At 37.1% G+C, this 24189-nt stretch overlaps 1 protein-coding gene across 3 annotated transcripts; it reads left to right on the plus strand.

The window, feature by feature from the left end:
* Window positions 1-627: 627 nt before the first annotated feature.
* Window positions 628-23217, plus strand: HACD4 (3-hydroxyacyl-CoA dehydratase 4). Of its 3 annotated transcripts, XM_072959326.1 has the most exons (8): window positions 628-709; window positions 1094-1232; window positions 2641-2744; window positions 5005-5132; window positions 13821-13933; window positions 18234-18340; window positions 21021-21146; window positions 22044-23217. In XM_072959326.1, the coding sequence occupies exons 2-8, from the start codon at window positions 1195-1197 to the stop codon at window positions 22124-22126; spliced, it is 699 nt and encodes a 232-aa protein (XP_072815427.1). In that variant the 5' UTR covers window positions 628-709; window positions 1094-1194; the 3' UTR covers window positions 22127-23217. The 3 variants fall into 3 exon arrangements, with proteins under 3 accessions (XP_072815427.1, XP_072815426.1, XP_072815428.1); XM_072959327.1 differs by lacking the exons at window positions 628-709; window positions 1094-1232 and adding an exon at window positions 1264-1375; XM_072959325.1 differs by lacking the exons at window positions 628-709; window positions 2641-2744 and having other exon boundaries at window positions 761-1232.
* The last annotated feature ends 972 nt before the right edge of the window (window positions 23218-24189 follow it).

A 24189-nucleotide genomic window follows, 5' to 3' on the forward strand; every position in this document is an offset into this window, starting at 1 on the left:
CTCGTGTGTTTCGGCAGGCCGAGGTCTGCAATGCTTGGCTGACCACAGCTACTGAGAGATGTAAGCCAAGCAAATTCAGAGCTTTTCCAACAAAGATGTTGGAGTGCCTAACAACCAGAACAGAGAGACTAAATACTCTGGTTATTTAGTTGAGACCCAAGAAATGTCATGCCTTAGAAGGGCCACCCTACCCCTCCGGTAATGACTACTTTAGACCTTAAAATAAGATAAAGTCTTAAAAGCAATCATAGAAAAAAGATGCATAATATATTTGGGGCAATGATAAGAATCATCAAAAACAACGTAAGCCAGAAGGCTGTGGAAGAGTATTTTTAAAGCACTGAAAGAAAAAACAACAGTCACAACTTTCTGCTTTTTGTCTTCATAAATTAGCTTCCATTTTCTAGAATTTTATGTAAATGTAATTATAAAGGATGTCCTCTTTCTTATCAGCACAGTAGGAAGTGGGTCACCAGAGCAAGAAGAAGACAGCGATGCCACAGGCCTGAGAGATCAGCAGAAGGTTTTCTGAGTGTTGGGCAAAGGATGGGGAGATGAACACAACGTGAATAAAAGGATATGCGAACATCAGTGAGAACCCAGGGGCGATGAGAGGGCAAGGATGCCATACTGCAGGAATCACGTCCCTTCGCTGAAAAGGTGTTAGGCAAGGTTGCTCACGAGCTCGCTGGCTAAACAGCTCTCACAGGTGAGGCTAGTAAGAGAAGTGCCCCCCCCCGGGGGCCCACGCATCCCAGGAGGCTATGGGATGGCGCGTCTGCACGCTTCTGGGGGTCAGGGGTCAGGAGGAAGGGGCCATTAATTTGCCCGAGGCTGCCACGGAGTCTCAGCCCAGAGATTAGAAAGCCGGATGCGGAGCTTGGAGACCCTGCGGGGAGGTAGTGGTGGTGGGGTCGGCGCCAGGCCGACCCAGCCCCGCGCGCTTGCCGCGCCCGGGAGTGCCACGCGTGCTGCCGCGCCCGCGCCGCCTAAGGAACTTCAGGAACTTGATTTTCATCTGGTGCCCACTGCGCGACCTGAGGCTTTTTTTCTTTTTCTTTTTCTTTTTTTTCTTAACTTGCTGAATGTGGAGAGGCCCCGCCCTTCCGCGCCCGGCCGCCGGGCCACCCCTCCCGGTCTCCCGGGCGGGTGTTCCTTCCCGGACGGCGCTGGAGAGCCTGGCGACAGCAGCCCATGGGACCCGTGTCGCTGCCCGCCTGGCTGCAGCCCAGGTAGGGCGCCCGGCCGAGGCCGGGGGCGAGGGGGTGCGGGAGGAGGGGCGGCCGGGAGGGGCTCCCCCCCGACTCAGCACCTAGTCGGGCACCCGCCAGCGCCGCGCAGCCTTGCCCCCGGCACTCCCTGGAGTTCTGGACAGGTATTAGCCAATTCATTTCTCTCGGAAACTTTAGGAATAACTGTTACTTCCCCCATTTTACAGATGAGGAAATGGCAAATGGCTACCCTTCTTTTTGTGCGCTCTCTGCCAGCCCTTCTCCTCTCCTCCCCACCCCTACCCCTTCCCTTCCCCGCCACCGCATCCCTTCCTTTCCCTTCCCTTCCCTTTCTCAAACTCAGTGTTGCAGGGTGATGTTTTTATATACCTGCTGCATAAATACCAATCACGTGTGTAGATTTCAGAGCCCAGTTCCAGAAGAATCGGCTCGGTGGAATAGGGGTAGACCTTGGGATGTGCATGTTTAACCCACCGGCCAGGTGATTCTGATGCGGGTTTAGGGGAGGAATTCCCCTTCCCTACTCCTTTAGTCTTACTTCAGTCATCTGTAGGGGTGCCCGAGAATAATCAAGCTACACTATATCTGCTTCTCAACTTACTTAACTAATTTCTCTGAGGTTTCACATCTCCCACTAGGAGAAAACCTTGTCCACACTGGCAGGACCACTCTCACCACTTTTCTGAACCCAGAGGCAACACTTCAAAGGATGCCTTCTCTGACTCTTTCAAACGTGTATCTGTCAGTCTTCTCTTAGTCATCTCCCCAGCACCCATTTTAAAACCCAGCATGACTTCCCTTTTTTGACCTGAGAGACTAAACTAATTGCTTTCTATGCGTGTCTGGTGAAGGACACTATCTGCCCCTGGAAAATATAACAGGAGGCAGTGACAGTGGTGAGATACCCCAGTCACACAATGCATTCACAAATCAGGTGTGTCCAATGACTGAATTATCCACCACTTGGGAATGCCACCCTCACTTCTCCCCTCTTGTAACTATAAAACTAGTTATTGTTCAAGTTCTGCATTTAGCAGGAATATACATGAACATAGTGACCACATCAGCCCCTCTCTATCCATCTTTTCTTTTCAAAAACATTCAAAAACAACTTTGCAATGCTTTCTTTAGTCCCCTGGGGAGCAGCAAGGTTAGAGCTCTATCAAAGATGAAAGTGGATTGTGAAATATAGAATATTTGGCTTCACACAAACTCTGGATGCTCGCTTGAGCAGGTAGTGCTTTCAGACAGGTAACCAAATAAAAGAACCTGATACAGAATAGTTGTCTCTTGCTGGTCTCTTGGTTGGCCTGTAAGTTAGTTAAAAGATGTGTATAATGCTGAAAGGGTGATTATAAAGGAAGTATTTCATGTGTTTAAAAGAAGTATTTTCCTGTATTTATTATAGGTATAGGAAGAATGCCTATCTTTTCATCTACTACTTAATCCAATTCTGTGGCCACTCATGGATATTTACAAATATGACGGTCAGATTCTTTTCATTTGGAAAAGGTAAAAAAAAAAAAGCGCCCTAACAGTTTTCAATTTTTCACTTTTAATCCTTGCTTTCACCTAGTCCTGGTTTTAACAATTTAACTTCTATGAACGTCACCTAATATCCTTCACTTCTCTAAAATTTAGGGGCCATATTTTCCAGTAACCGTACTTCTTTTATACTGCAAAAACCAAAACCTTTTTGGAGAAGGGGGGAGGTAAGGTGAGGAAAAGGGGCCTGGCTTCCTGCTAGTAGGCATTTGCCCTGAAAACACAGACATGGCACTGGAGTGGTGCCATTTCACTATTCCTTTTTGGTTCTGCACCAAACCTTAGCAGATTTGGTGTATTTTGAGGAAATCTGTAAATTCCAGTATAGAATTCTCTTTGTGCAGAGATACCAGGAATTAACCAATTCTTCTCTTGTTTTTTATTCCCCAGGTTTGAGGTAACTGGGAACTACTAACAAATGAAAGACAAACTTTATATTCCTCAGGCTTCTATTTGGTCCCCTTAAGGGGTAATGTGTCCCTAAGGAAATGACACTTTTTAGATGACTCATCACCTTTGTGGGAGTTAGCATTAATGGTTTAAGTCATAAGCTTCCTCCACTTTCCTAAAAAGTGAAGATTTTAAATGCATTTCAGTTTTGAAAAAATGAATCACTAAATGACTGTCAAAAGAACATTCTTTTCATTTTCCTTCCCCACATGGGTAAGTGTCATCACAGTTGACAACTGTTGCATGACTTGACAATTTGAGCAACTGCTAGTTTCAGCTAAAAACAATTATGAAGAATATATCTGGGAAAAGTCATGCTGGGCTCATCAATTCAGACTTCTGTATTATAAAAGAATTAATCTACTTCTGAGGTACCATAAACTGTTTTATGTTGTTTTTTCTTACTGCAAATCTGCAGATAAATTCCTGCCTTTGTTAACAACCTCCAAAGATACAACCTGAGGCTTGAATTTCAACTAGGAGTGTTGGGAATCCTCAAGCAGAGGAAAACACAGGCGTTGGGAAGACTTCTTATATTTTTAGAAAAAAAAATCATTATTTCTATACCTTGGAAGTTATCTGTAGCTTTGTGGGCATATTATAGGTCATTCACAACAAGCAACAAACTCTTTCTTATGCTGCCTGGCCTTTCCAGTGGGGGAAAAATGCCTTAGGCAGCAGTATATTATTTCTTAATTGCTATCCTGCCATTATAATTATAGAAGCTGCTTATTATTAAAGAAGCGCAACCCGTTCGTGTGGAAGGTAGACTGTGAAGAACTATGTGGGATTCAGTACAATTCCTGAATCATTGTGTGAATTAAGTAGCTCAACAGCAGTCAAGCACCTAAACTAGTGACACCTGCTCCCATGCTCCTTCCCAGAGCTGTGAGACGGATAAGGCTCTTACAGCAGGTGCAGGGGCGTGGGTAAGAGCATGGACTGCCTGTGCCTTGGGAATCATCTGTGAGTTAGGGACGATGATAATGTCTCCCTCACAGAACTGCTAAGAAGAGGAACACTTAGAGTTTGGTAAATTATTATCCTATGAATAATAAACTAGGGAGGGAAGACAACCAAGACTTCCCTGGACGTTTCTTAACATGGCAGGATTTCACTTTAAAATTTAAACCAACACTTTTATCCTTTTTAGAGGAACATTTGTTTCCCTCCCATTTCAGCTGTCTCCAAATGCAGTATTTCTTTTATAGAAATCTCTGCAATGGGCCCAAGTCCTTGTGTTTAAAACTCACAAAAAATCCAGAAAGCACTAACCACGTATATATCGTTCACAAATGCTGGATATATGTAAGATGTTTGATATCATGGCATCAGTAATGTCATTTCCATAAAGCTTCTCTGAAATCATAGTTTCTCATCTCTGTCATTTTCTTGTCAATGGACAAGGTGTGAGCGCAATAAACTTACCTCCAGCCTGTTTTCATTGGTGTAGTCTAGATTCTAGCTGGTTACTTTGATATGGGATTTGCTTTATAATCTCATAAGTGGGGAATAAATGCTTTAGCTTTGGCCATGGAGCCTTATTTTTCAAGTTTTACATTCTGTTTGGAAGAGGAGCAATTAAAATGTACAATGATATGAAGTGCTTTCTTTGTTTACACAGTGTTTGTAATAATTTAGTAATCTATTTGGGAAATTTCTCCCATGTACAATGAAAAAGTAAAGAATCTGAATTTTATTTGAAAGTGCTGCATGGATTTGGGTTGTGATCTAGATTTTACTTACTATATCTGTTTTTTTAATTCACTGGACACAGATTCAATGGTTGACACTTTTTATGCAATTGGACTTGTGATGCGACTTTGCCAGTCCATTTCCCTCTTGGAGTTGCTGCACATATATGTTGGCATTGAGTCAAACCATCTTCTTCCTAGGTTTCTGCAGGTAGGTTTTAATCACATTATTTGTATTATAGAATCTGTTGCATACTTAGCTTTGTTCTATTAATGGCCTCTCTTGGCTTTATGGCATTTCAAAAGCCAACCTTTGCTAACTTGCAACCCAAGTCACTAACAAAGAGAGTTTAATGGAAAACCTACCTTATGCTAAAATACTGCATGGTTAGAATAGCCAGTTAGAATCATTCTGGACAATGATGCTTGTTGCGCTGTGCATCGCTGCAGTGATCCTCTTCTGAGAAGAGATTTCACATCCACTTCCCACTCGCACTGTACCCTGGGCAGTATAGGACAGAGAGGCATAGGACTGGAGCCTTTCAGACCTTGATAGAGGTTGTATAGAGGAAAAGACACCACATCCATGGCCTGGCAGAGAGTAGATGATCAAAAAAAAGTCCCCTTAACCCATATCCGGAGATGAGGGTACTCCCCAGCCCTTTCTTGTTCATTCTGCTACTTTTACTAAATACAAACGGAAAGGAGAGATCATCGTATTTATCTAGTGTAGCATCTAATCATATATACCTGGGGATTCTACAGACCTAGATTCAAATTCCAGTTCTACCTCTTAATATTTGTATGAATTTAAATGAGTCACGTTATTGTTCCGAACCTGATTTTCTCATGTGATGTGAAAATAACATGCATCTTCTGGAGTAACTGAGAAAATGGGTGGGATATGTTCCTAGCATTTAGTTGAGAACACAATACCTGGTCGCTGTTGCTGTTGTTTTAGCTATCGTTTGTTCCTTCTACCACGTCTCTAGCCCTAGGTGACCATGTTCCTTTTAAACGTAGCTTGAAGGAAGATGGGAAATTCACTGGTAGAGATTCAGTATAGGAAATCATTGCTGAATGAAGGCAAGAAAAATAAAAAAAGTAATATTTTCCATAAGGAGAGACAAGGGTTAGGTGACTGTATGAACATACGTTTATACAACTTACAGAAAAAGGTATTTGTATGAGTACCATTTCAACTATTTGCAAAATAATTTAGAAAAATGGATAAATGGCCAAATATGACAAGTTTGCTTTGTAAAAATAATAATATATCAGAATCTGATTATATTGCCAGCACCTAGCAAAGTGCTTAGAACATAAATAGACCCCTTAAATTTTGTTGAATGGAGTGGCATAGATCCTTCTGTTAAAGTTTGCTTAAAATACTGTGAAGGTTTAATAGATGGAAATAGGAGTTTAAACCTAAGGAGTCTATCAAGAACTCAGCATTATGAGATTATGGGGGATTATAAATTTTACTTACTCAGTAAAAATAGAGAAAATAGTGTTCGTTCGGATGAAGGTATTTTAAGTGTTGACATAGCAAATGTAAAATAAAAATTGGGGCGATACTTAGAGTACAAACTAATATCAGAATAGTCGGTTAGCTAGCCAAGACCTAGATGGAATTGCCTTAAATATATTTCCTTATAAAATTAAAAGAGGGTACATATCTGTCTGAGAAGGAGCATATTATTTAGGAACAGGATTTATTGATGTTTATTACTTAACAACCTAGATTCATAAGCATAGCTAATTTTAAAGACCAGAATTAACAACCCAGATTAAATGAAATCTGTATTCTATCATATGGAATTGTTTTGCTTGGTGTATGATCAAACTCATCTAAAATCTAAGCTGTGTTTTCTTTCTTTCTTTTTTTTAAACATTTTTTATTGATTTATAATCATTTTACAATGTTGTGTGAAATTCCAATGTAGAGCACAATTTTTCAGTTATACATGAACATATATATTTATTGTCACATTGTTTTCTCTGTGAGCTACCATAAGGTCTTGTATATATTTCCCTGTGCTATACAGTGTAATCTGGTTTATCCTACATTTTGAAATCCCAGTCTATCCCTTCCCACCCCCCGCCCCCTTGGCAACCACAAGTTTGTATTCTGTCTATGAGTCTGTTTCTGTTTTGTATTTATGTTTTGTTTGTTTGTCTGTTTGTTTAGATTCCACATATGAGCGATCTCATATGGTATTTTTCTTTCTCTTTCTGGCTTACTTCACTTAGAATGACATTCTCCAGGAGCATCCATGTTGCTGCAAATGGCTTTATGTTGTTGGTTTTTATGGCTGAGCAGTATTCCATTGTATAAATAGACCACATCTTCTTTAACCAGTCATCCGTTGATGGACATTTAGGCTGTTTCCATGTCTTGGCTATTGTAAATAGTGCTGCTATGAATGTTGGGGTGCAGGTGTCATCCTGAAGTAGGGTTCCTTCTGGGTATATGCCCAGGAGCAGGATTCCTGGGTCATACGGTAGGTCTATTCCTAGTCTTTTGAGGAATCTCCACACTGTCTTCCACAGTGGCTGCACTAAACTGCATTCCTACCAGCAGTGTTGGAGGGTTCCCTTTTCTCCACAGCCTCCCCAGCATTTGTTATTTGTGGATTTTTGAATGATGGCCATTCTAACTGGTGTGAGGTGATACCTCATTGTAGTTTGGATTTGCATTTCTCTGATAATTAGTGATGTTGATCATTTGTATGTCTTCCTTGGAGAATTGCTTGTGTTTTCTTTCAGTATATATCTTTTGGACTTTTACTTTTTTAGGCTAATGCTGATTTCATGGTAAAATAGAAGTCTCAAAGTTAAGAGTGGTATTAATTTAGTTATTGCCAGTGTAGGGAATGCAAATGAGAAACAGGACAGGTAAATCTGTAAGAAGATAGAGCACCTTGAAGATGCCTAGAAAATGTACACATTTTTTTAATGCTTCCAAAATTATGAGGTTTGCCCAATAATATAAATTGTTATACAACTTAGAAATCTGATTTCTTGGAGTTCCAGAAATTCCAGAATACTTAAGTGTGATTTTAATCATTATTACTTGAAACTGTAGTGGCTTACAGAATCATGATCACTGTAATAAATTATGTCCTGGTTTGGTAATTGAAAAATAATGGTGAGTATACATTGACACTTTTTATTCAAAGGTGAGGTTGCAAAGTCTGCTGTTGATGGAGCTCTGATTTTTAAGGCTTTATTGTTGGGAGAAATAACAAGTCAGGGATCACAGTAGGGAAGACAGTTACCATTCTCATCCTGGGCTGATTATTATTAATTTTTGTTGTGATTGTTTGGCTTTCTCTTTTTATTTCTTTGAGATTTTTATCTGTCCTCTCTTTCTCTTGTTCATTTACTGCTTTTCTGTGGTTTTCAGAGTGGACATGGTATTGGAGAAAACTTCAAAAACAGCTGCAAAGGTTTAAAGTTTCATTTTCTCCCCTGTTCCATTATTAGAGTTCTGCAGACAATTAGAATTCCCTCATTATGAGATGACTCTGAGGCCCCTGCTTTAAAATAACCAAACAAAACTCTAAGGTTGTGTAATCATTCTTGGTTTTCCTGTTTCCCCATTTTTTAAGTGAAGAAACGATATAGTTGAGAATGTGGCTAAACTACTCACACAGTAATCATAGCTGACTGCATACAATATCTTGAAAAATACATGGTGTCTAGCTGCTTTCAAGTGGGTTGAAAAACATATCTGTACATTTGTGATGTTGTTTTGACATTACCTTTGTGAAACTGCTAAGTCACAACAGAATTCTCTTTTTGGGAACTAGTCTTCAAAAATACCAAGATAAGTAATTCCAAAAAGCAGTAGGAATAGTTATCTGGTTGAGCAATTAGAATTACATGTATCACTTGGTGCATATGGTAAAGGGGGTTTATTTGTTTTCTCTGTTTTATTCTGTACATTTTTAAATGTTTTATACACATCTTTATTTTGACAGCTATGGAAAAGCCATTATAATTTTCTAAAATTACACACAATTGCTAAAGGGAAAAGGGGGGAACCCATTGACAGTAAGACTATAATAATTTAATACAGCAGTGTATAGTTTATGTATTTTTTTAAAAATGCACGTAAGGGGTAAAGGGCAAATCTGTAACAGTTGTTTACAGATATCTATTTTGGGAAATAATTACATGCTAATTAAAATTATATAAGTAAAGTAAACTTTTGATATTTTTAATTTATAAAATGGGAAAGTAAAAAGGGTTCAAAAGCAGCATATAACTATTATTAAAAGTGATAATATAAGTGAAAACTGGGCATCTATAATCCCTTGCTCCCAAATGAGCTTGCATATTTTATTAGCTTGATTGAAAAAAAGAAGCTAGTTTATTTCAGTATATTTAATCAAAACAACTTGGCTTTTATGGAGCAGAAATACTACCAACCCTAAAATACTGATTTTGAAGGGCTTTGTTCTGACTTCGCTTGTATGGAAGCCTGAGAAAGAGGTTTCTATCGATACGGCTTTAGGATGATTCAACTCAAGGAGCGGGGAAATACCTACAAAACTAGCCTTTGTATCATGACATTAGGCTGATGTGCCTTTAAGAAACTCTCAGAGTTACCCAGTTTACTCCTTTGCCTTTTGAGAAATGCTTGAAATGCAAAGACTTTATATATAACTGAATTAAAATGGCTAAATTCTGCATCCTTACTTTTGCTGTAAACACTGCTGCACATGTATTGATTTTACAGTTTTTAAAATCTGTAAATCAAAACCCTGGGAATTACTACTTCCCAATTATCATGCCTACAGAAATTCCATTTGTGAGCCCAAATTGCAAGAACCATTTAAATTTTTACCAGTATCACCACCTATTTCTGATAAGGACAAGCAGGAGTATGTTTGCCAAAAATGACTCTAAAGATTTCCCAGTCACAGATTCTTATGTGAACAGATATGAAGGAAATCCCCAAGGAGAGAGTCTCAAAATAAAATCTTTTAGGAAAACAGCCAAGTTTCACCCTAATTTCTTTTTACCTGTGAAGCAGGTGCTTCTTTGCATTAAATTACCTTGCTTTTGCCATAAAATCATACAGCTTTTTTTCTCCAGTTTTAAGTTGAGAATAGGTTTATATTGTTAGAAATAAAACTGTACTGGGGATAGTGTTGTGCTGTGAGAGTCTCAAAACTTTGATGCCTCCTGGGAAGGAATTACATACACAATTCACTCTGTAGTGAAGATTTCAGATTTTTCTACCTTTTTTTTTTTTGCATTTGATCAGTGGAGTTCTTCAGTGTGATAGTTGCAGAGCTATATCCACAGTATAATTTTAAAGATGCTGAGATTAACTTTTTTATTCACTAGCAGTCTTGATTATCTATGTAGAAAAATGTATTTTTCTATAAATGTACTAATCTCTGTATTTTGATAAATATATTAATCCCTACACCGAATTTATTTTTATCTCCAGTGTATTTACGTAAAAGTTAAAGGTCATGTAAATTGTAAATGATGGAACAGAAATTTTGATTTGGGCTATTTGTCCTGAACTCCCAACTATTATGCTACATTTGTTTACTGTCTATCTCACCAACTAGGATAAAAATACCATGAGGGCTGGGACTTGGTCTTGTTCACAGGGTTGCATCCCCCCCAGGATTCAGAATAGTGAACTCAATAGATAGGTATTGATTGATGAATAAATAAATGAAAATACAGAATTATTTAAATGCTTTGTCTTACAGAAGAAAGTAATTGATTTTTGAATATATAACGGTATGTTTCTGAAGTTCTCAACGAAATTTCACAGGATTAAAATAGTTTGGGATATCCTTTTGGTAATATAATAGTCTTTGGGGCTAAAACTAATTTATTTTTAAGATTCTAGAAATTCTCTCTATGGTTGAAGTATGATATTACCCCTTCAGTAATTCAAAACTAATTTTGCTAGCTGCCATTTATAAAGTAGTAACTTAGTTTTAGTCATTGCTTAATCTTGAGTTCAGGATCCCAAATAGAATATAAAAATGCAAAATATTTTTATTTTATAGTTACCATATTTTTGTGTTGACCACATTACCACCATGTTTAATTTGGCCTAAGTTATAGGGGTTTTTTTTTGCTGTGCTTTAAATCTGCCTGTTTGAGTTACACTAAACAAGATCACTCATTAGTAATTGTCACATTCTCATAAGATTTGTTTAAAATGATAAAGTGCTAAGTTTTCCTAAGTGTAAAACTCCAAATAACTGGTCAAAATATTATATGTAAAGAGAAGTAATAAATTTTAAAAGTCTGTTCTTCAGAATTGTTTTGGTGTTAATTTAGAAAATCAAGGAGGCTCTTGTTTTAAGATCTAACTTCTGAGGAAAGGCTTTTTTTTTTTTTTTAGAGAATAAACTGTAACCTGGGTATTAGGTGAAGGTGTAGCCCATAAAACAGCAAAGGTGAAAAATATCTTAGTGTTTCAGAACAAGGGATTTAGAATCACATTGTCTGTATTTTGGTTCCATATCTGTAGGCAAGTCACTAACTTTGTAAAATACAGTGTCCTTTGTAAAAAGCAGATAATAACAATAGCACTTACTTTTTAGGGTCATTATGGAGATTAAATGAGATGGCATATGTTTGGAACCTGGCACAAAGTAACCAATAAATATTGGCTTTTTACTAATTTAAGAATATCTCCACCTAAATTCTCCCTTTGTATTGCCACTGAATGGTCAAGTTAGAATTAACCATCAGATAATTTGTTAATTAGTCTGATATTGTATGGAAGTGAGGGTCTTCACATACCCTCATGTATGTATATGGTTGTGTCTTGGAGGGTCATGCTGATTGCTGACTCATATGCAATTGGGATTCCATCACTAACGTGCCATAGTCCCTCAAGTGTTGATTTTCTACAGTTTAAGTGTGTAGCTCCAGTCTCTCTCTTTTAGCAGATTCTTCCCTCCAGACTCATCAGTTAAGGGGCAGTCTGACATCAGGGATTGTTTACAGCTCTGGAAACCAGGAGACTTATGATATATATGTTTCCAGGTCTGCCACTAGTTTGGGCAAGTCAATGTCCCTGGTTCCCAGTTGCCTTATTTGTAAAAAGGTGGGGTTGGGTAAGTATCTAGAGGGGCCCCTAGAGATCCATCTTAGCAAAAGGTAGCTTGTTTTCTCTTTCAGTAGTCAACCATGTAATCAGAAATATGTGTTGTGTGTATGCATCATGTGTGTATCTCTTGAGATTTTTGTCAAAAATGAGATCATTTTCCTTATTAGCAGGCACTGATTAAATGTGAGATTAGGCTGTGCCTAAGTACTTGTTTGCTGCTAAGATCTTATATCTGAAGGCCGCTGGGTGTCACGACAGCAAACTTGGATCATTCAGTAATTATCACTGCAGTTAAGTCTAATTCATTATATAAATATAACTAAATTAAATCAAGAAACTAGGGCATTGTAAACAAAGATTCAGAAAAGAAAAAGAGCTAGGGAGGTAGCTTCCATTGACTAACTAAGATTTGAATCATATCTAATTTCCTTAGCCAAGCAAGGACCCTCTTGACTCACCAGTGTGGTTATAGACACGCTGATACATCTTCCATGTGCAGATTTCTGATCATGTGGCCCAATATTGGCAAATCTTGGATTTCTCGGCACTCGGTGATTTTCTAGGACTAGCAGCCTGTGATTCTAAGTCATAGGTTATCCCAGTCTTTTTCTTCCGCTTTAAAAATAAAGACAGCTTTTAAAAAATATAAAGCAGTCCTCCTCTTTCCTTTATCACTAATATGCTCCCTCAATCTCAAATATATTTTCCTTTGACTCTTGTGAGGAAAGTAAAATGTTCTATTAAAGAAAAAAATGCAGAATGTACCAAGTATATCAATACAACGTAAGAAAGCACATTATATTTAGGTTGGAAAGAGGAATGTATATTTTGAGGTCAATAATTGGAGCTAAGCCGTAGTTGTGTGCATTCTCAATGATTTGAAAATGCTTATTAACTTGGAAAAAAATGAATCTGTTGATTCTTTCCATTAGCTTATGAGGGTTTAGGATTATGTTATTTGTCTTCCCTTCCTCCCCTATTCCCCCATCCTCCTCCCCGCAAACCCCCCAAAAAACTACGATGGCTTTCCTGTTGGATGAAGTAGAAATTTCTTGCCCTGTCATTTAAAACTTAGCAGCCCAGCCCCCAACACATTTTCACTTTTATCTTCTGTGATTTCCTTCTGTGCACCCCGACTCAAGCCCCCAGGGGCTCTCGGGACTCCCCAGCACACCCTGCATTTTCACACCTTTGCCTCTTTGCTCGGGCTGCTCCTTTGACCTAGGATGCCCGTTCATCTAGCCAGAATTCCTGAGAAACCTCTGTCCATTTTTCAAGATCCATCTGAAATGTTGCCTGTCTCCATAAATCTCTCTGCATCTTTTCCCCAGACAAGTATCTCCCTCATCTGTGCTTCCATACATAACCCTTTAAATGACAGCATTATTCACTCTGTGTTAGAGTTACTGCCTCACATTTTCCTACTACTGCTACCCTCTGTAGCAAGGACCATGCTTTCATTATATATATAATCTTAGCGTCTAATACATAGTGGACACTCCATAAAGGCTTGTCAAAATGAGTAAAAACGTGTGCATATGTCACAAGAAGGGACATGTTCTGATTGAGATAAAGTATGTTATCCTTTTATTCATTGTGTATAATTTGGAGAATACAGAAAAGCAAAAAGGAAGCGAAATTCACCCGTAACCCTACTCCCTCAGAGATCATGTTGACTGTTTAGTATATATATAGTTAAAGCATACGTTTAAGAGGAACTCTGGTTTTTAAAATTAGAAAATTACCTCCATGCTTAACAGAGGATCCTAATTCTTGACTTTGCTATTTCTTTGTTAGCTCACTGAAAGAATAATCATCCTCTTTGTGGTGATCACCAGTCAAGAGGAAGTCCAAGAGAAATATGTGGTGTGTGTTCTATTCATTTTTTGGAATCTATTGGATATGGTAAGGTAAGGAGGCAAAATAATCTAAAACAAAGCCGAATTGCTTCTACAGTGAAACCAGTAATAGCTGCTTACATTTGGTTACTCTGAATGAGAGAGAAAAACATAACCCCTTTTTCAAATTATTTTATCTTGATATGAAAATGTATTTTTAGTGCTTTTCACAATGGGCATATCAAAGATAATGAAAACCTACTGTGGTATTACAAGAGCAAATCAGTGCATTCAGGTTCCCAGCAGAAGTCTTGGCAAAACACCAATTTGGAATAAACCTCACAGCTATTTGCTAATGAAAGGCATTCCTTGCAGTTGCTCTGGTACATGTTACTTTAATAAGCAAAGCAAGACTTTTGTTATATCATGGTCAGAATTTACAAAGTTGGTTTCTGTGAATTCAAGAATATTTTAAATATAGGGCCTCATCTCGCTGGGAAAAAAAAAACGCATCTCCATAAACATTTTTGTATACAATTCTCGTGGGTTCAAATAACTGGAGTTCTTTCCTGGGACTCACGGACTCACTGGGAATCTTTGGGCCTCAGGTTAAGAACTGTTGCTCTAGATTGTCTTATGTTTCCTCCTAATTCTAAAACTTTGCAACAAGATGAGCCTAGTCTTATCTCTTTTTATCCCTACCAGCAGTGGTGTAAAAGCCCCCTTTGCTCAGTGGCTCACTTGGGGGAGACTTCGAAACTTGCTTCAGCTCTCACAAATGAGAACTGCCCCTCCTGCGTGAAAGGTCAGGATGTGGATAGGTAAAGCCCTAGCGTTTCAGCTGAGGTTATATAAATTCTTTATTTACTGTACTGTAAATAATTTAGTTGAGTTAAGATATTCTAAATAATGAGTTGAGCCCTAGAGTGAATTAGAATAAAATATTTTGTTGAATTAAAATGACTATAATTCTTTGTACATATAACTTAGTTATTTCTCATTTTTAACTGAAAGTTTTGTGGGCTTGGGGCAAACTTCAGGGACTTTCGTAACCTATGACTTCCTGTTTACAAGACGTGGAGCTTTATTTGGGACTGTGGCCTTCTAATGTTTTATTCTCTGGTATGTCTGACTCCTTCAGTGTCGATTCAGCCTCAGATAAGCTCAGCAGACCTATTAGCAAAGTGGCTTTGGCACTGAGAATGGTGTCATGATGTCATGGAAAGACAATTTTGGACATAGAAGTAGACCTCAGGTTGAACTTCACCGCCACTACTTACCTGCTATATGATCTTGGGCAAATAACATAACCTTAAAAAATGCGGTAATTTGTGTACCTTAATATTTACCCTTTTAAAGTATAAAAGTGTGGGTCTTTGTGTATTCAAAGACACATGTAACCATCACTACTGTCTAATTTGAGAACATTTTTTATTACTCCCAAAAGAAGCCTCGCATGCATTAGCCGTCACTCCCCATTCTCTCCTCTTCCCCGCCCCTGGCAACCACTAACATAGTGTCTGAATGGATTTGCCTATTCTGGACATTCCGTAGAAATGGAATCATACACCATGTGGCTTTTTATGACTGACTTTTTTTTAACCTAGCATAATATTTTCAAGGTTTAGCCATGCTGGAACAAGTATCAGTACTTTATTCCTTTTTATGGTTGAATAGTATTCTGTTATATTGATACACCAATTTTAATTTATTCATTTATCAGTTGGTGGACATTTGGGTTGTTTCTACCTCTTGGTCATGAAGAACAGTGCTATGAATACCTATGTACAAGCTTTCGTGTGCAAATAGATTTTCATATCTCTTAGCTTAGGAGTAAAATTCCTAAATACTTAACCTTTTTGAAACTCATTTTTTTCCTCTGTGAAATGAGGGTAGAATTATCTTCCCTCATTTAGCCTAGAATAACTTTTTTAAAAGCAAATTCCTCAGCCTGATAAAAGCATCTATGAAAACTCCACAGTTAATGTGATGGTTAATGGTGAAGGACTGATCTTTCCTCCAAAGAGCAGGAACAAAACAACAATGTCCACTCTTGCCACTTCTATTCAACATTGTACTGGATTTTCTAGCCATGGAAGTTAGGCAAGAAAATGATGTAAAAGGCATCTACATTGGAAAGGATGGGGTACAGTTCCTTTTGTTGGTAGGTGACATGATCTTGTGTATAAAAAATCTTAAGGAATTCACTAAAGAATATTAGAATACGCTAGTTCAGTTTGTATTGTAGAACACAAAAGTAATAAACTGTTGACCCTTGAACAGCATGGGCATTAGAGGCGCTGACCTTCCATGCAGTTGAAAATTTATATATAGCTTATAGTTGGCCCTTCATACTCTTCATACACATAGTTCCTCTGTATCTACTGTTCTGCATCTATATTCAACCAACCCCAGATAGTGTAGTACTATAGTATTTACTATTGAAAAAAATCTGCATATAAGTGGGCCCGCACATTTCAAACTCGTGTTGTTCAAGGGTCAGCTGTACCAAAATTACTTGTATTCCACACATTTACAGTGGCCTAGCCTAAAATAATATCAAGAAAACAATTCTGTGTACCACAGCATCACAAAAATAAAGTACTTAGACATAAATTTAACAAAAGATGTGCAGAACTTATACACTGAAAACTGTAAAACATTTTCTGGGAAATTAAAGAAGATAAAATTAAATGGAAAGATATCCCATGTTTATGGGTTAAAGACTTAATGTTGTTAAGATGGAGTACTCCTCAAATTGATCTACAGATTCAGTGTATCCCTATCAGAATCTTAGCTAACTTCTTTGCAGAATTTGAGAAGCTGACCCAGAAACTCAAATGGAAACTCAAGGAACCCAGGGTAGCTAAAACAATCTTAAAGAAGAAGAGCATAGTTGGAAGAGTCACACTGCCCAGTTTCAAAACTTACTACAAAGCAACAAAAACCAAGCATGTGATATGGACATAATGATATATCATGGAATAGAATTGATAATTCAAAGATAAACTCTCATATTTATGTCAACTGATTTTTGACACGATGCCAAGGCCATTCAGTAGGGGAAAATGGTCTTTTAAATGAATGGTGCTGGGACAACTGGATATCCACATACAAAAGAATGAAGTTGGACCCTTATCATATACAAAAGTTAGTTTAAAATAGATCAAAAACCTAAATTTAAGAGCTACAATTATATAACTCTTAGAAGAAAACATAGGGGTACATCTCTGTGATCTTGGATTTGACAATAAGACTTTTAGATTTAATACCTAAAGCACAAGCAACAACAAAATAAGACACATTGGACTTCATCAAAAGTGATTTTTAAACATATGAAAAGATGCTTACCTACTCTTGTAATAAGAAAAAAAAGTCAAAGTAAAGTAGTGAAATACCATTTTTCACTTACATTAGTAAAGTACAAAAAGTTTGGTAACATGCCACGTTTGGTGAGTACTTGCATTGTTGATATATAGTATATATAGTATATACACACAGACACAAGCATATGCAAGAATATTTTAGAAAGAATACATAAGAAATTTGTACTGGCCATTGCCTCTGAGGAGTGGAATTAGGGTCCTGGAATGAGAGAAAGATTTACTTTTCTGCATTTGTGTTTTCAGGGCTTTGGATTTTGTTTTGCCATATGTATGTACTGCCTATTCTGGTAGTTCGAAGTGTGGCCTCTGGACCAGTGGCAGCAGCATCACATGGAACTTGTTTGTAATGCAAATTCTCAGGTCCACTGAGTCTGACACTCTGGGGATAGGGTGTAGCAATTCGTGCTTTAGCAAGCCCTCTGAGTGGTTCTGATGTATACCTAAGCTTGAGAACCACCGCCTAGTCAGAGAAATAAAAAGGTGTTGACTGCCTCAGCTGTTACATCACAAAGGCAGATTTAAGACGACCTACTGTTCCCAAAACAAGCTCCTAAGGCCAATACTCTTATTAATCACACAAAATGGCACGTTTTATTTTTAAAATTCATTTCCTAGATATTTACAGGTATGTCTGTCTTAAAAAACTTACCTGTTGCAGAAAATGGGCTTGACTTCTGAGTGAAACTGAAGTCACTAATCTAGAAAACTTGCAACTGTAATTTGCTGGGGAATAAGGGTTACATTTTTTTTTTTCTGCACCTCCACAATTATCCGTGATGCACCCTGTGAGACAAGCTAAACTGACATGGTTCCTCTTCCTCCATTTTTTACCTCTCCTCCTGCTTACATTATAGGAAATAAAGTAAGGAATTTGCATACTTTCCAGTTTTATCTGTGTATTTAATTACACAGCAAGGTATTTTCTTCTGTTATTCCCCAGACATCAGGAGCAAGTGATGTTTATGAGCAAACTTACCTCCTTTCAGGTACACCTACAGCATGTTATCAGTCATAGGAATTTCCTATGCTGTCTTGACATGGCTCAGTCAAACTCTGTGGATGCCAATTTATCCTTTGTGTGTTCTCGCTGAAGGTAAGAAAAGAGTGACTTGCTGTTTTTCTTACTGACAAAAGCAATCTAGTTATAGTGGTTCATGAAACTTTTTGATGATTAAATTACTATTTTTGCTACTCTTCAGCTGACTCAGTGTTATCTTTCCTGGCATACTTGATGCAAAGAAGCAAGGCATTAAAAAGCAAAGTTAGAAGGGGAAGCAGCTCTGCATAGTAGACAAAATATTGGATGAGGAATGAAGACATCTGAGTACTGGCCCTTAAATTCATTAACTCACTGCATGAATTTTGGGTAAATCATTTAACCTTTCTAAGTCTGTTTACTTATCCTAAAGAGGTTTAACATTTAGTGATTCAGTGATTATTTTTAATCCATAGAAATTAACCCAGTCTCGGCCAGTGACAGTTAACTCTACCTTATATCTATTGTCAGTTTCTCAGGAAAGCATTCCTCAGTTTCCTTGTCTATATCAATTCCCCCTAGTATAGCACCATGAATCTCTTTTGTAAGACCTGTCTTACTTATAATTAGACATTCGTGTGATTCTTGGATAATGTCTATTTCCCTGTCTAGCTCTATGGGTCTATGGGGTTGTCTTTGTTTCTTCCTTTCTTTATCTTTTGCACCCAGTATATATGCTAAATAAGTACTGAATGAATTATTAAATACAACATGAAGTAGGCTAATTACTAGCCTAACTGTAAACCTAAAGCTTAAACTCAAATAATTAAAACCATCAAATTTGCAAAGAGCTTGAGGATATTTGGGGAGTATATGCTTCCTTCCCTAATGGATTTGGCAGACTGGTAGGGAACTCTGAAACAGACATGATAAAAGTTTTGGAAAAACCAAGGCATAAATAAATTAAGAGAGCACATGTTAAGGTAACTAAGGGAAAACATACAGAAACAAATTTAACGTAAAGTGATGGTGATGTTGGCAATAATTGGAAGGTATATATGATACAACCATATGTTTTCTATCTACCAGAGAAAAGGAGCTTATATTACAGTAAATCAGATTAGGTATAGTTTTAAAATCTGTTTTGTTTTCAAAAGGAAGAATTATTAAATTTTGAAACAGACTATGCCAAAAGAATCTAGAGAATAATCTTGAAAACCATAAAAAATGGATTACCCATTTCTTTGAGAACCAAACCCCTCACTCATTGAAAGATTTATTTATTAAATACATTAATTTGTTATATACTATGAAAAATACTATAAAGAGTATGTAAAGGAATAAAGAAGAAATAGGACTAACATTTTCCTAAAAATAAAGGGTGAATAAATATATAGGAAACCTTTCTTTTTATTCCATAATTATAATCCTTCTCCTTTTTAGGAGAGCTGTGTTTCTCTATGGTTGTCATAAAATGCATATTCTTTTATTAAAATTAGATTCATAAACTTGCAATTAAAAAACAAAGCAAATGCAGGAAAATTTTGACAGCATATATAACAAAATGTCAATGATGATTAATTCTGAGTGGTAGAATATAGGTGACTGTAATTTTATCTTTATATGTTTCTATGTATTTCAAGTATCCCAAAGAATAAAAACATGTAGTTAAGAAAACCTACTTAACTTCTGATAATTCTAAAATCTTTTAATAACTATAGTTTCCCACTGAATAATTTAAGAGAAAAATCAAGTTCATATTAATAATCAAGTCAACTATACTGATAAAATGCCAGAGACTTAGGTGCTGCCCATGGAAATCTTAGATGGCATGCTTTGGTGTCAATTACAGACTCTGTGCCATTGCCACTGTCTGGCTCCAGCAGCTGTGGGCACCTGACTTTTCCTGTCTTCTTAAAAAAAGAAACTAAAAAAAAATAATTTTAGATACAAGAAGTTATAAAAAATAGTGCATCATTTCCAGCTACCCTTCACCCAACTTACCGTAACATTAACATCTTACATAACCACACTAGATTAACATTTCATTCCATGAAATGTTGTCAAAAATCTACACACGGGGTACAGTTTCATAAAACATCCGTTGTTTTATCTGACACCAGCTTTCTCCCTCAGAATAATTTGGGTCAGCATTTCTCACAGCATTCCTCAGAATTTTTATTTTTTTTTATTAAGTACTGCTGGGGACAGGGAGGAGGAAACATTGAGTGAAACTAGTTTCTTTATTGCAGAACTTTCCTAAATCTCTACCAATGTGTGTTATAAAGCTCCAAGAGGGAAATACATGGAGCATTTTCCATATTATTCAACTATTTGTAGCTAAGGGGACAGGTATTTTGAGGTACATTTTAGGTACAAATGACTATGTTTAAAATAAATAAGCTTCAAGGATATATTGTACAGCACAGGGAATGTAAATATAGCCAGTATTTTATAATTATAAATGGAGTATAACCTTTAGAAATTGCAAATCACTATGTTGTACACCTGGAACTTACATAATATCAACTATACTTCAATAAAAAAGGAACACTGTAACCTATGTAGGCCTAATAAAGTAAAATATGGACAAAAATTCAGCAAATCATACTGCTATAATGACCTTGCCAATCTGATCATTAAGCAGATTTCTATATCAAACTGTAGCTTTGGCAAAAGGATTCAGCAGTTATCACAAAATTGTCATTTTTAAATTCAGGATATTCTTTAACCGTGCAGACATATATACACGTCCATGTAGGAGGGGAACCTTCATGATTCTATTTTCTTTAAACAGCATTTGCCATCTATCAGTCACTGCCTTATTTTGAATCATTTGGCACATACTCCACAAAGCTGCCCTTTGACCTACTCATCTATTTCCCATATGTGCTGAAAATGTATCTGATGATGCTTTTTATAGGTAAGTGGCTTTTTTGTTTTGCTTTTGCATGCTTCCTGTGCTTTCTGAGTTGTGCTGCCATCTACCTTAATAGAAAGGGCTGTAAACATGGGAGATTTGAAGAGGAAGGCTGACACGATGAACTAGATCTTGTTAGTAAAGCATTTACAAATTACAATGCTTTTTGCAGGACATCACGAGATCAGATATATCACTCTTTGCACTGTCTGAACAGGAACAGTTTTACTAGCAGAAAATGTAGCTGCTTTGTGTATGAAATACAGAAGTTTTCACCACAAACACAAGTAAACACAAAGAACACGAAGAAAATACAGATGTCAAACTAAGTAAGCTTGGCTATTTCTCGTTTTCCCATTGCTATCTGTTTTGTTTCCTGTTTGTTGGCCTTATGTGCTAGCATTTCCTAGCAGGCAACTGGGAGTGCTAAAGACTCAAGAAAAACATATGGAACAAAAACTTAACAGTTGAGAAAATTTGCTCAATTAATCTGTCCAGGAAATTTGGAAAAAGACTTCTGTTAAATTTTAATTGCTCCAGCTCTAACCTTCACAAATCCCTAAGATAATTATTACCTTTAGAAGGTAACAAGCATCAGATACATAGGAACAACACATAAACCAGAAGACCAATGTAGAACTTCAGGGGAAATGGAGAGAGCTACCATAAAGAAAGGGGAAAGCTCCTTCTTTGCAGTAAACAAAACAGTAAGGTAGAGGAGTTCACTTTACTTCCACTTCTGCAGAAAATCTGGACACTCTTTAAATAATCCTTCTTCAAGTCTCCCTTGCAAGTTCCCTGTCCCTGGACTGCAGGCAGCACTCTGTATTTTAAACCCATGGTTCTTTCCAGAGGAATGGTTCGCCAGTCTTACTTTTGCCACTTCCTTCTCTACCTTAGGTATGTATTTTACCTACAGCCATCTTTACTCAGAAAGAAGAGACATCCTCAGAGTCTTTCCCATTAAAAAGAAGAAAATGTGAAGCACGGCACTCATGTGACGTAAGAAAAGAGAGGCTTGTGGATTCAGCTGCAGTAAACACAAGACAGGAAGCGTTCGGGTGGAAAAATACCTAGTATGTGACAGAAGTCTGTGATGAAGTAACAGCACTCCTCCCCAGAACTCTTGACGTAATCTATGTCTATGTTTTTCACACAGTTTTCAGCACGAATACTTTGCACAACCTGTTTCACCAAAGCTGTGGATTTTACACAAGTTTATATTGTGTGAAGCCTGATTATTTCCCTGTAAGGTCAATGAGAAACGGGAAATTAACTGAAGTAGATTCAATTAAACTGAGAAACCAGAGTTGTTAACCTAAATTACATCGATTTGCATCTATTTCTTTTCACTTCTGAGTTCCCAAATAGCAGCTGCTCTGTAGGAGGAAAGCGATGTGAAATGTGTTCTGCAATTGTCTCAGATAACTTATTTTATAAGACAGATGTCACTGTCCCCAGAGTTAACATCCACCTTAAACATTAGACACATGTAGAAAATGAAACACTTTTCAAACCATGAAAGAGTATTTGTTAAACATAACACGAGTTATTTGGACTTTGATAGCTTAAAAGAGGACCCTGATGAAAACACAACAGACCTACGATACATACACAAATATGCCCCATGTTCTTTTTTTTAAAAAACTTAATCAGGTCAAATACATAACTCACAGGAGATAAAAGGTAGAAAAATATAGTAAATCATTTAAAGGAGGCAAGAAAATTCAAACTACTGATTCTTCAGATTATTTATTACTCTATTATTGCTGATTTCTATGTCATATATAAGTCATCACTTACAGTTTTGAAAAATACTCCTTTGAAGAGCTAAATTGCAGCTTATACTCCGTTATAGGTTATTTCAAGATAATGGGTATAATCCCTATGCTATAGAGTCTAGCCTTGTTGCTTTTCTGTTTCGTGTATAGTAGTTTGTACCTGTTAATCCCATTCCCCTAATCTGTCACTTCAACTCTCCCCTTTGGTAACCCCAAGTTTTTCTCTGTGTTTTTGTTTTGCATATACATTCATTTGTATTGTTTTTTAGATTCCAGATATAAGTGATACCATAGTATTTGTCTTTGACTTATTTCACTAAGTTTAATATTCTCCAGGTCCATCCATGCTGCTACAAATGGCAGTATTTCATTCTTTTTTATGGTTACAGATATGGTGATATATGGTAATGTACATTCCGTTGTATATGTACTTAACATCTTCTTAATCCAGTCATCTGTGATGGGCACTTGGGCTGCTTCCATATCTTGGCTATTGTAAACAGTGCTGCTATGAACATTGCAGTGCATTTATCTTTTTGAATTAGTATTTTCTTTCTTTCTTTGTTTTCTAATACCCAGGAGTAGAATTGCTAGGTCATATGGTAGTTCTATTTTTAGCTTTTTAAGGAACCACCATATGGTTTTCCTTAGTGGCTTCATCAATTTTACATTTCCACCAACAATGTAGGAAAGTTCCCTTTTCTGCACACCCTCTCCAACATTTATTTGTTAACATTTTGATGATAGCCATTCTGACAGGTATGAGGTGATACCTCATTTGGTTTTGATTTGCATTTCCCTAATAATTAGCGATGTTGAGCATCTTTTTCATGTGCCTGCTAGGCATCTGTATGTCTTTGGAAAAATGTCAAGTCTTCTGCTCGTTTTTTGATTAGATTGTTTTTTTTGGTATTGAGTTGTATGTGCTCTTTGTATATTTTGGGTCTTTATAGTTTCTAGTTCCTTGTTAAAATGATCCACGCTTAGATGAATTCTCTTTCCTCATTAGCATTTTTATTTAAAACGTTTTGAACACATTGTCTGGTAAACGGATTATCTGTGTCTTTATTTTTTCAGAGGTTTTTTCCTCTTACTTTTTCAGTAGAGTGTAGTCCCTCTGCCTTTCATTTTACTTTGCTTTCTCTGTCTCTATGAATTTAGGTGGAACAGTTATTTCTTATGGTCTTGAAGGGGTGTTTTTATGGGGGAGCATCCCCACGTAGACTGCGCGTGTGCCCGATGTCTTTGGCGTGAAGGCTGAATTT

Source organism: Vicugna pacos, chromosome 4 (genome assembly GCF_048564905.1).
Source record: "Vicugna pacos chromosome 4, VicPac4, whole genome shotgun sequence".
Lineage (NCBI taxonomy): Eukaryota > Metazoa > Chordata > Mammalia > Artiodactyla > Camelidae > Vicugna > Vicugna pacos.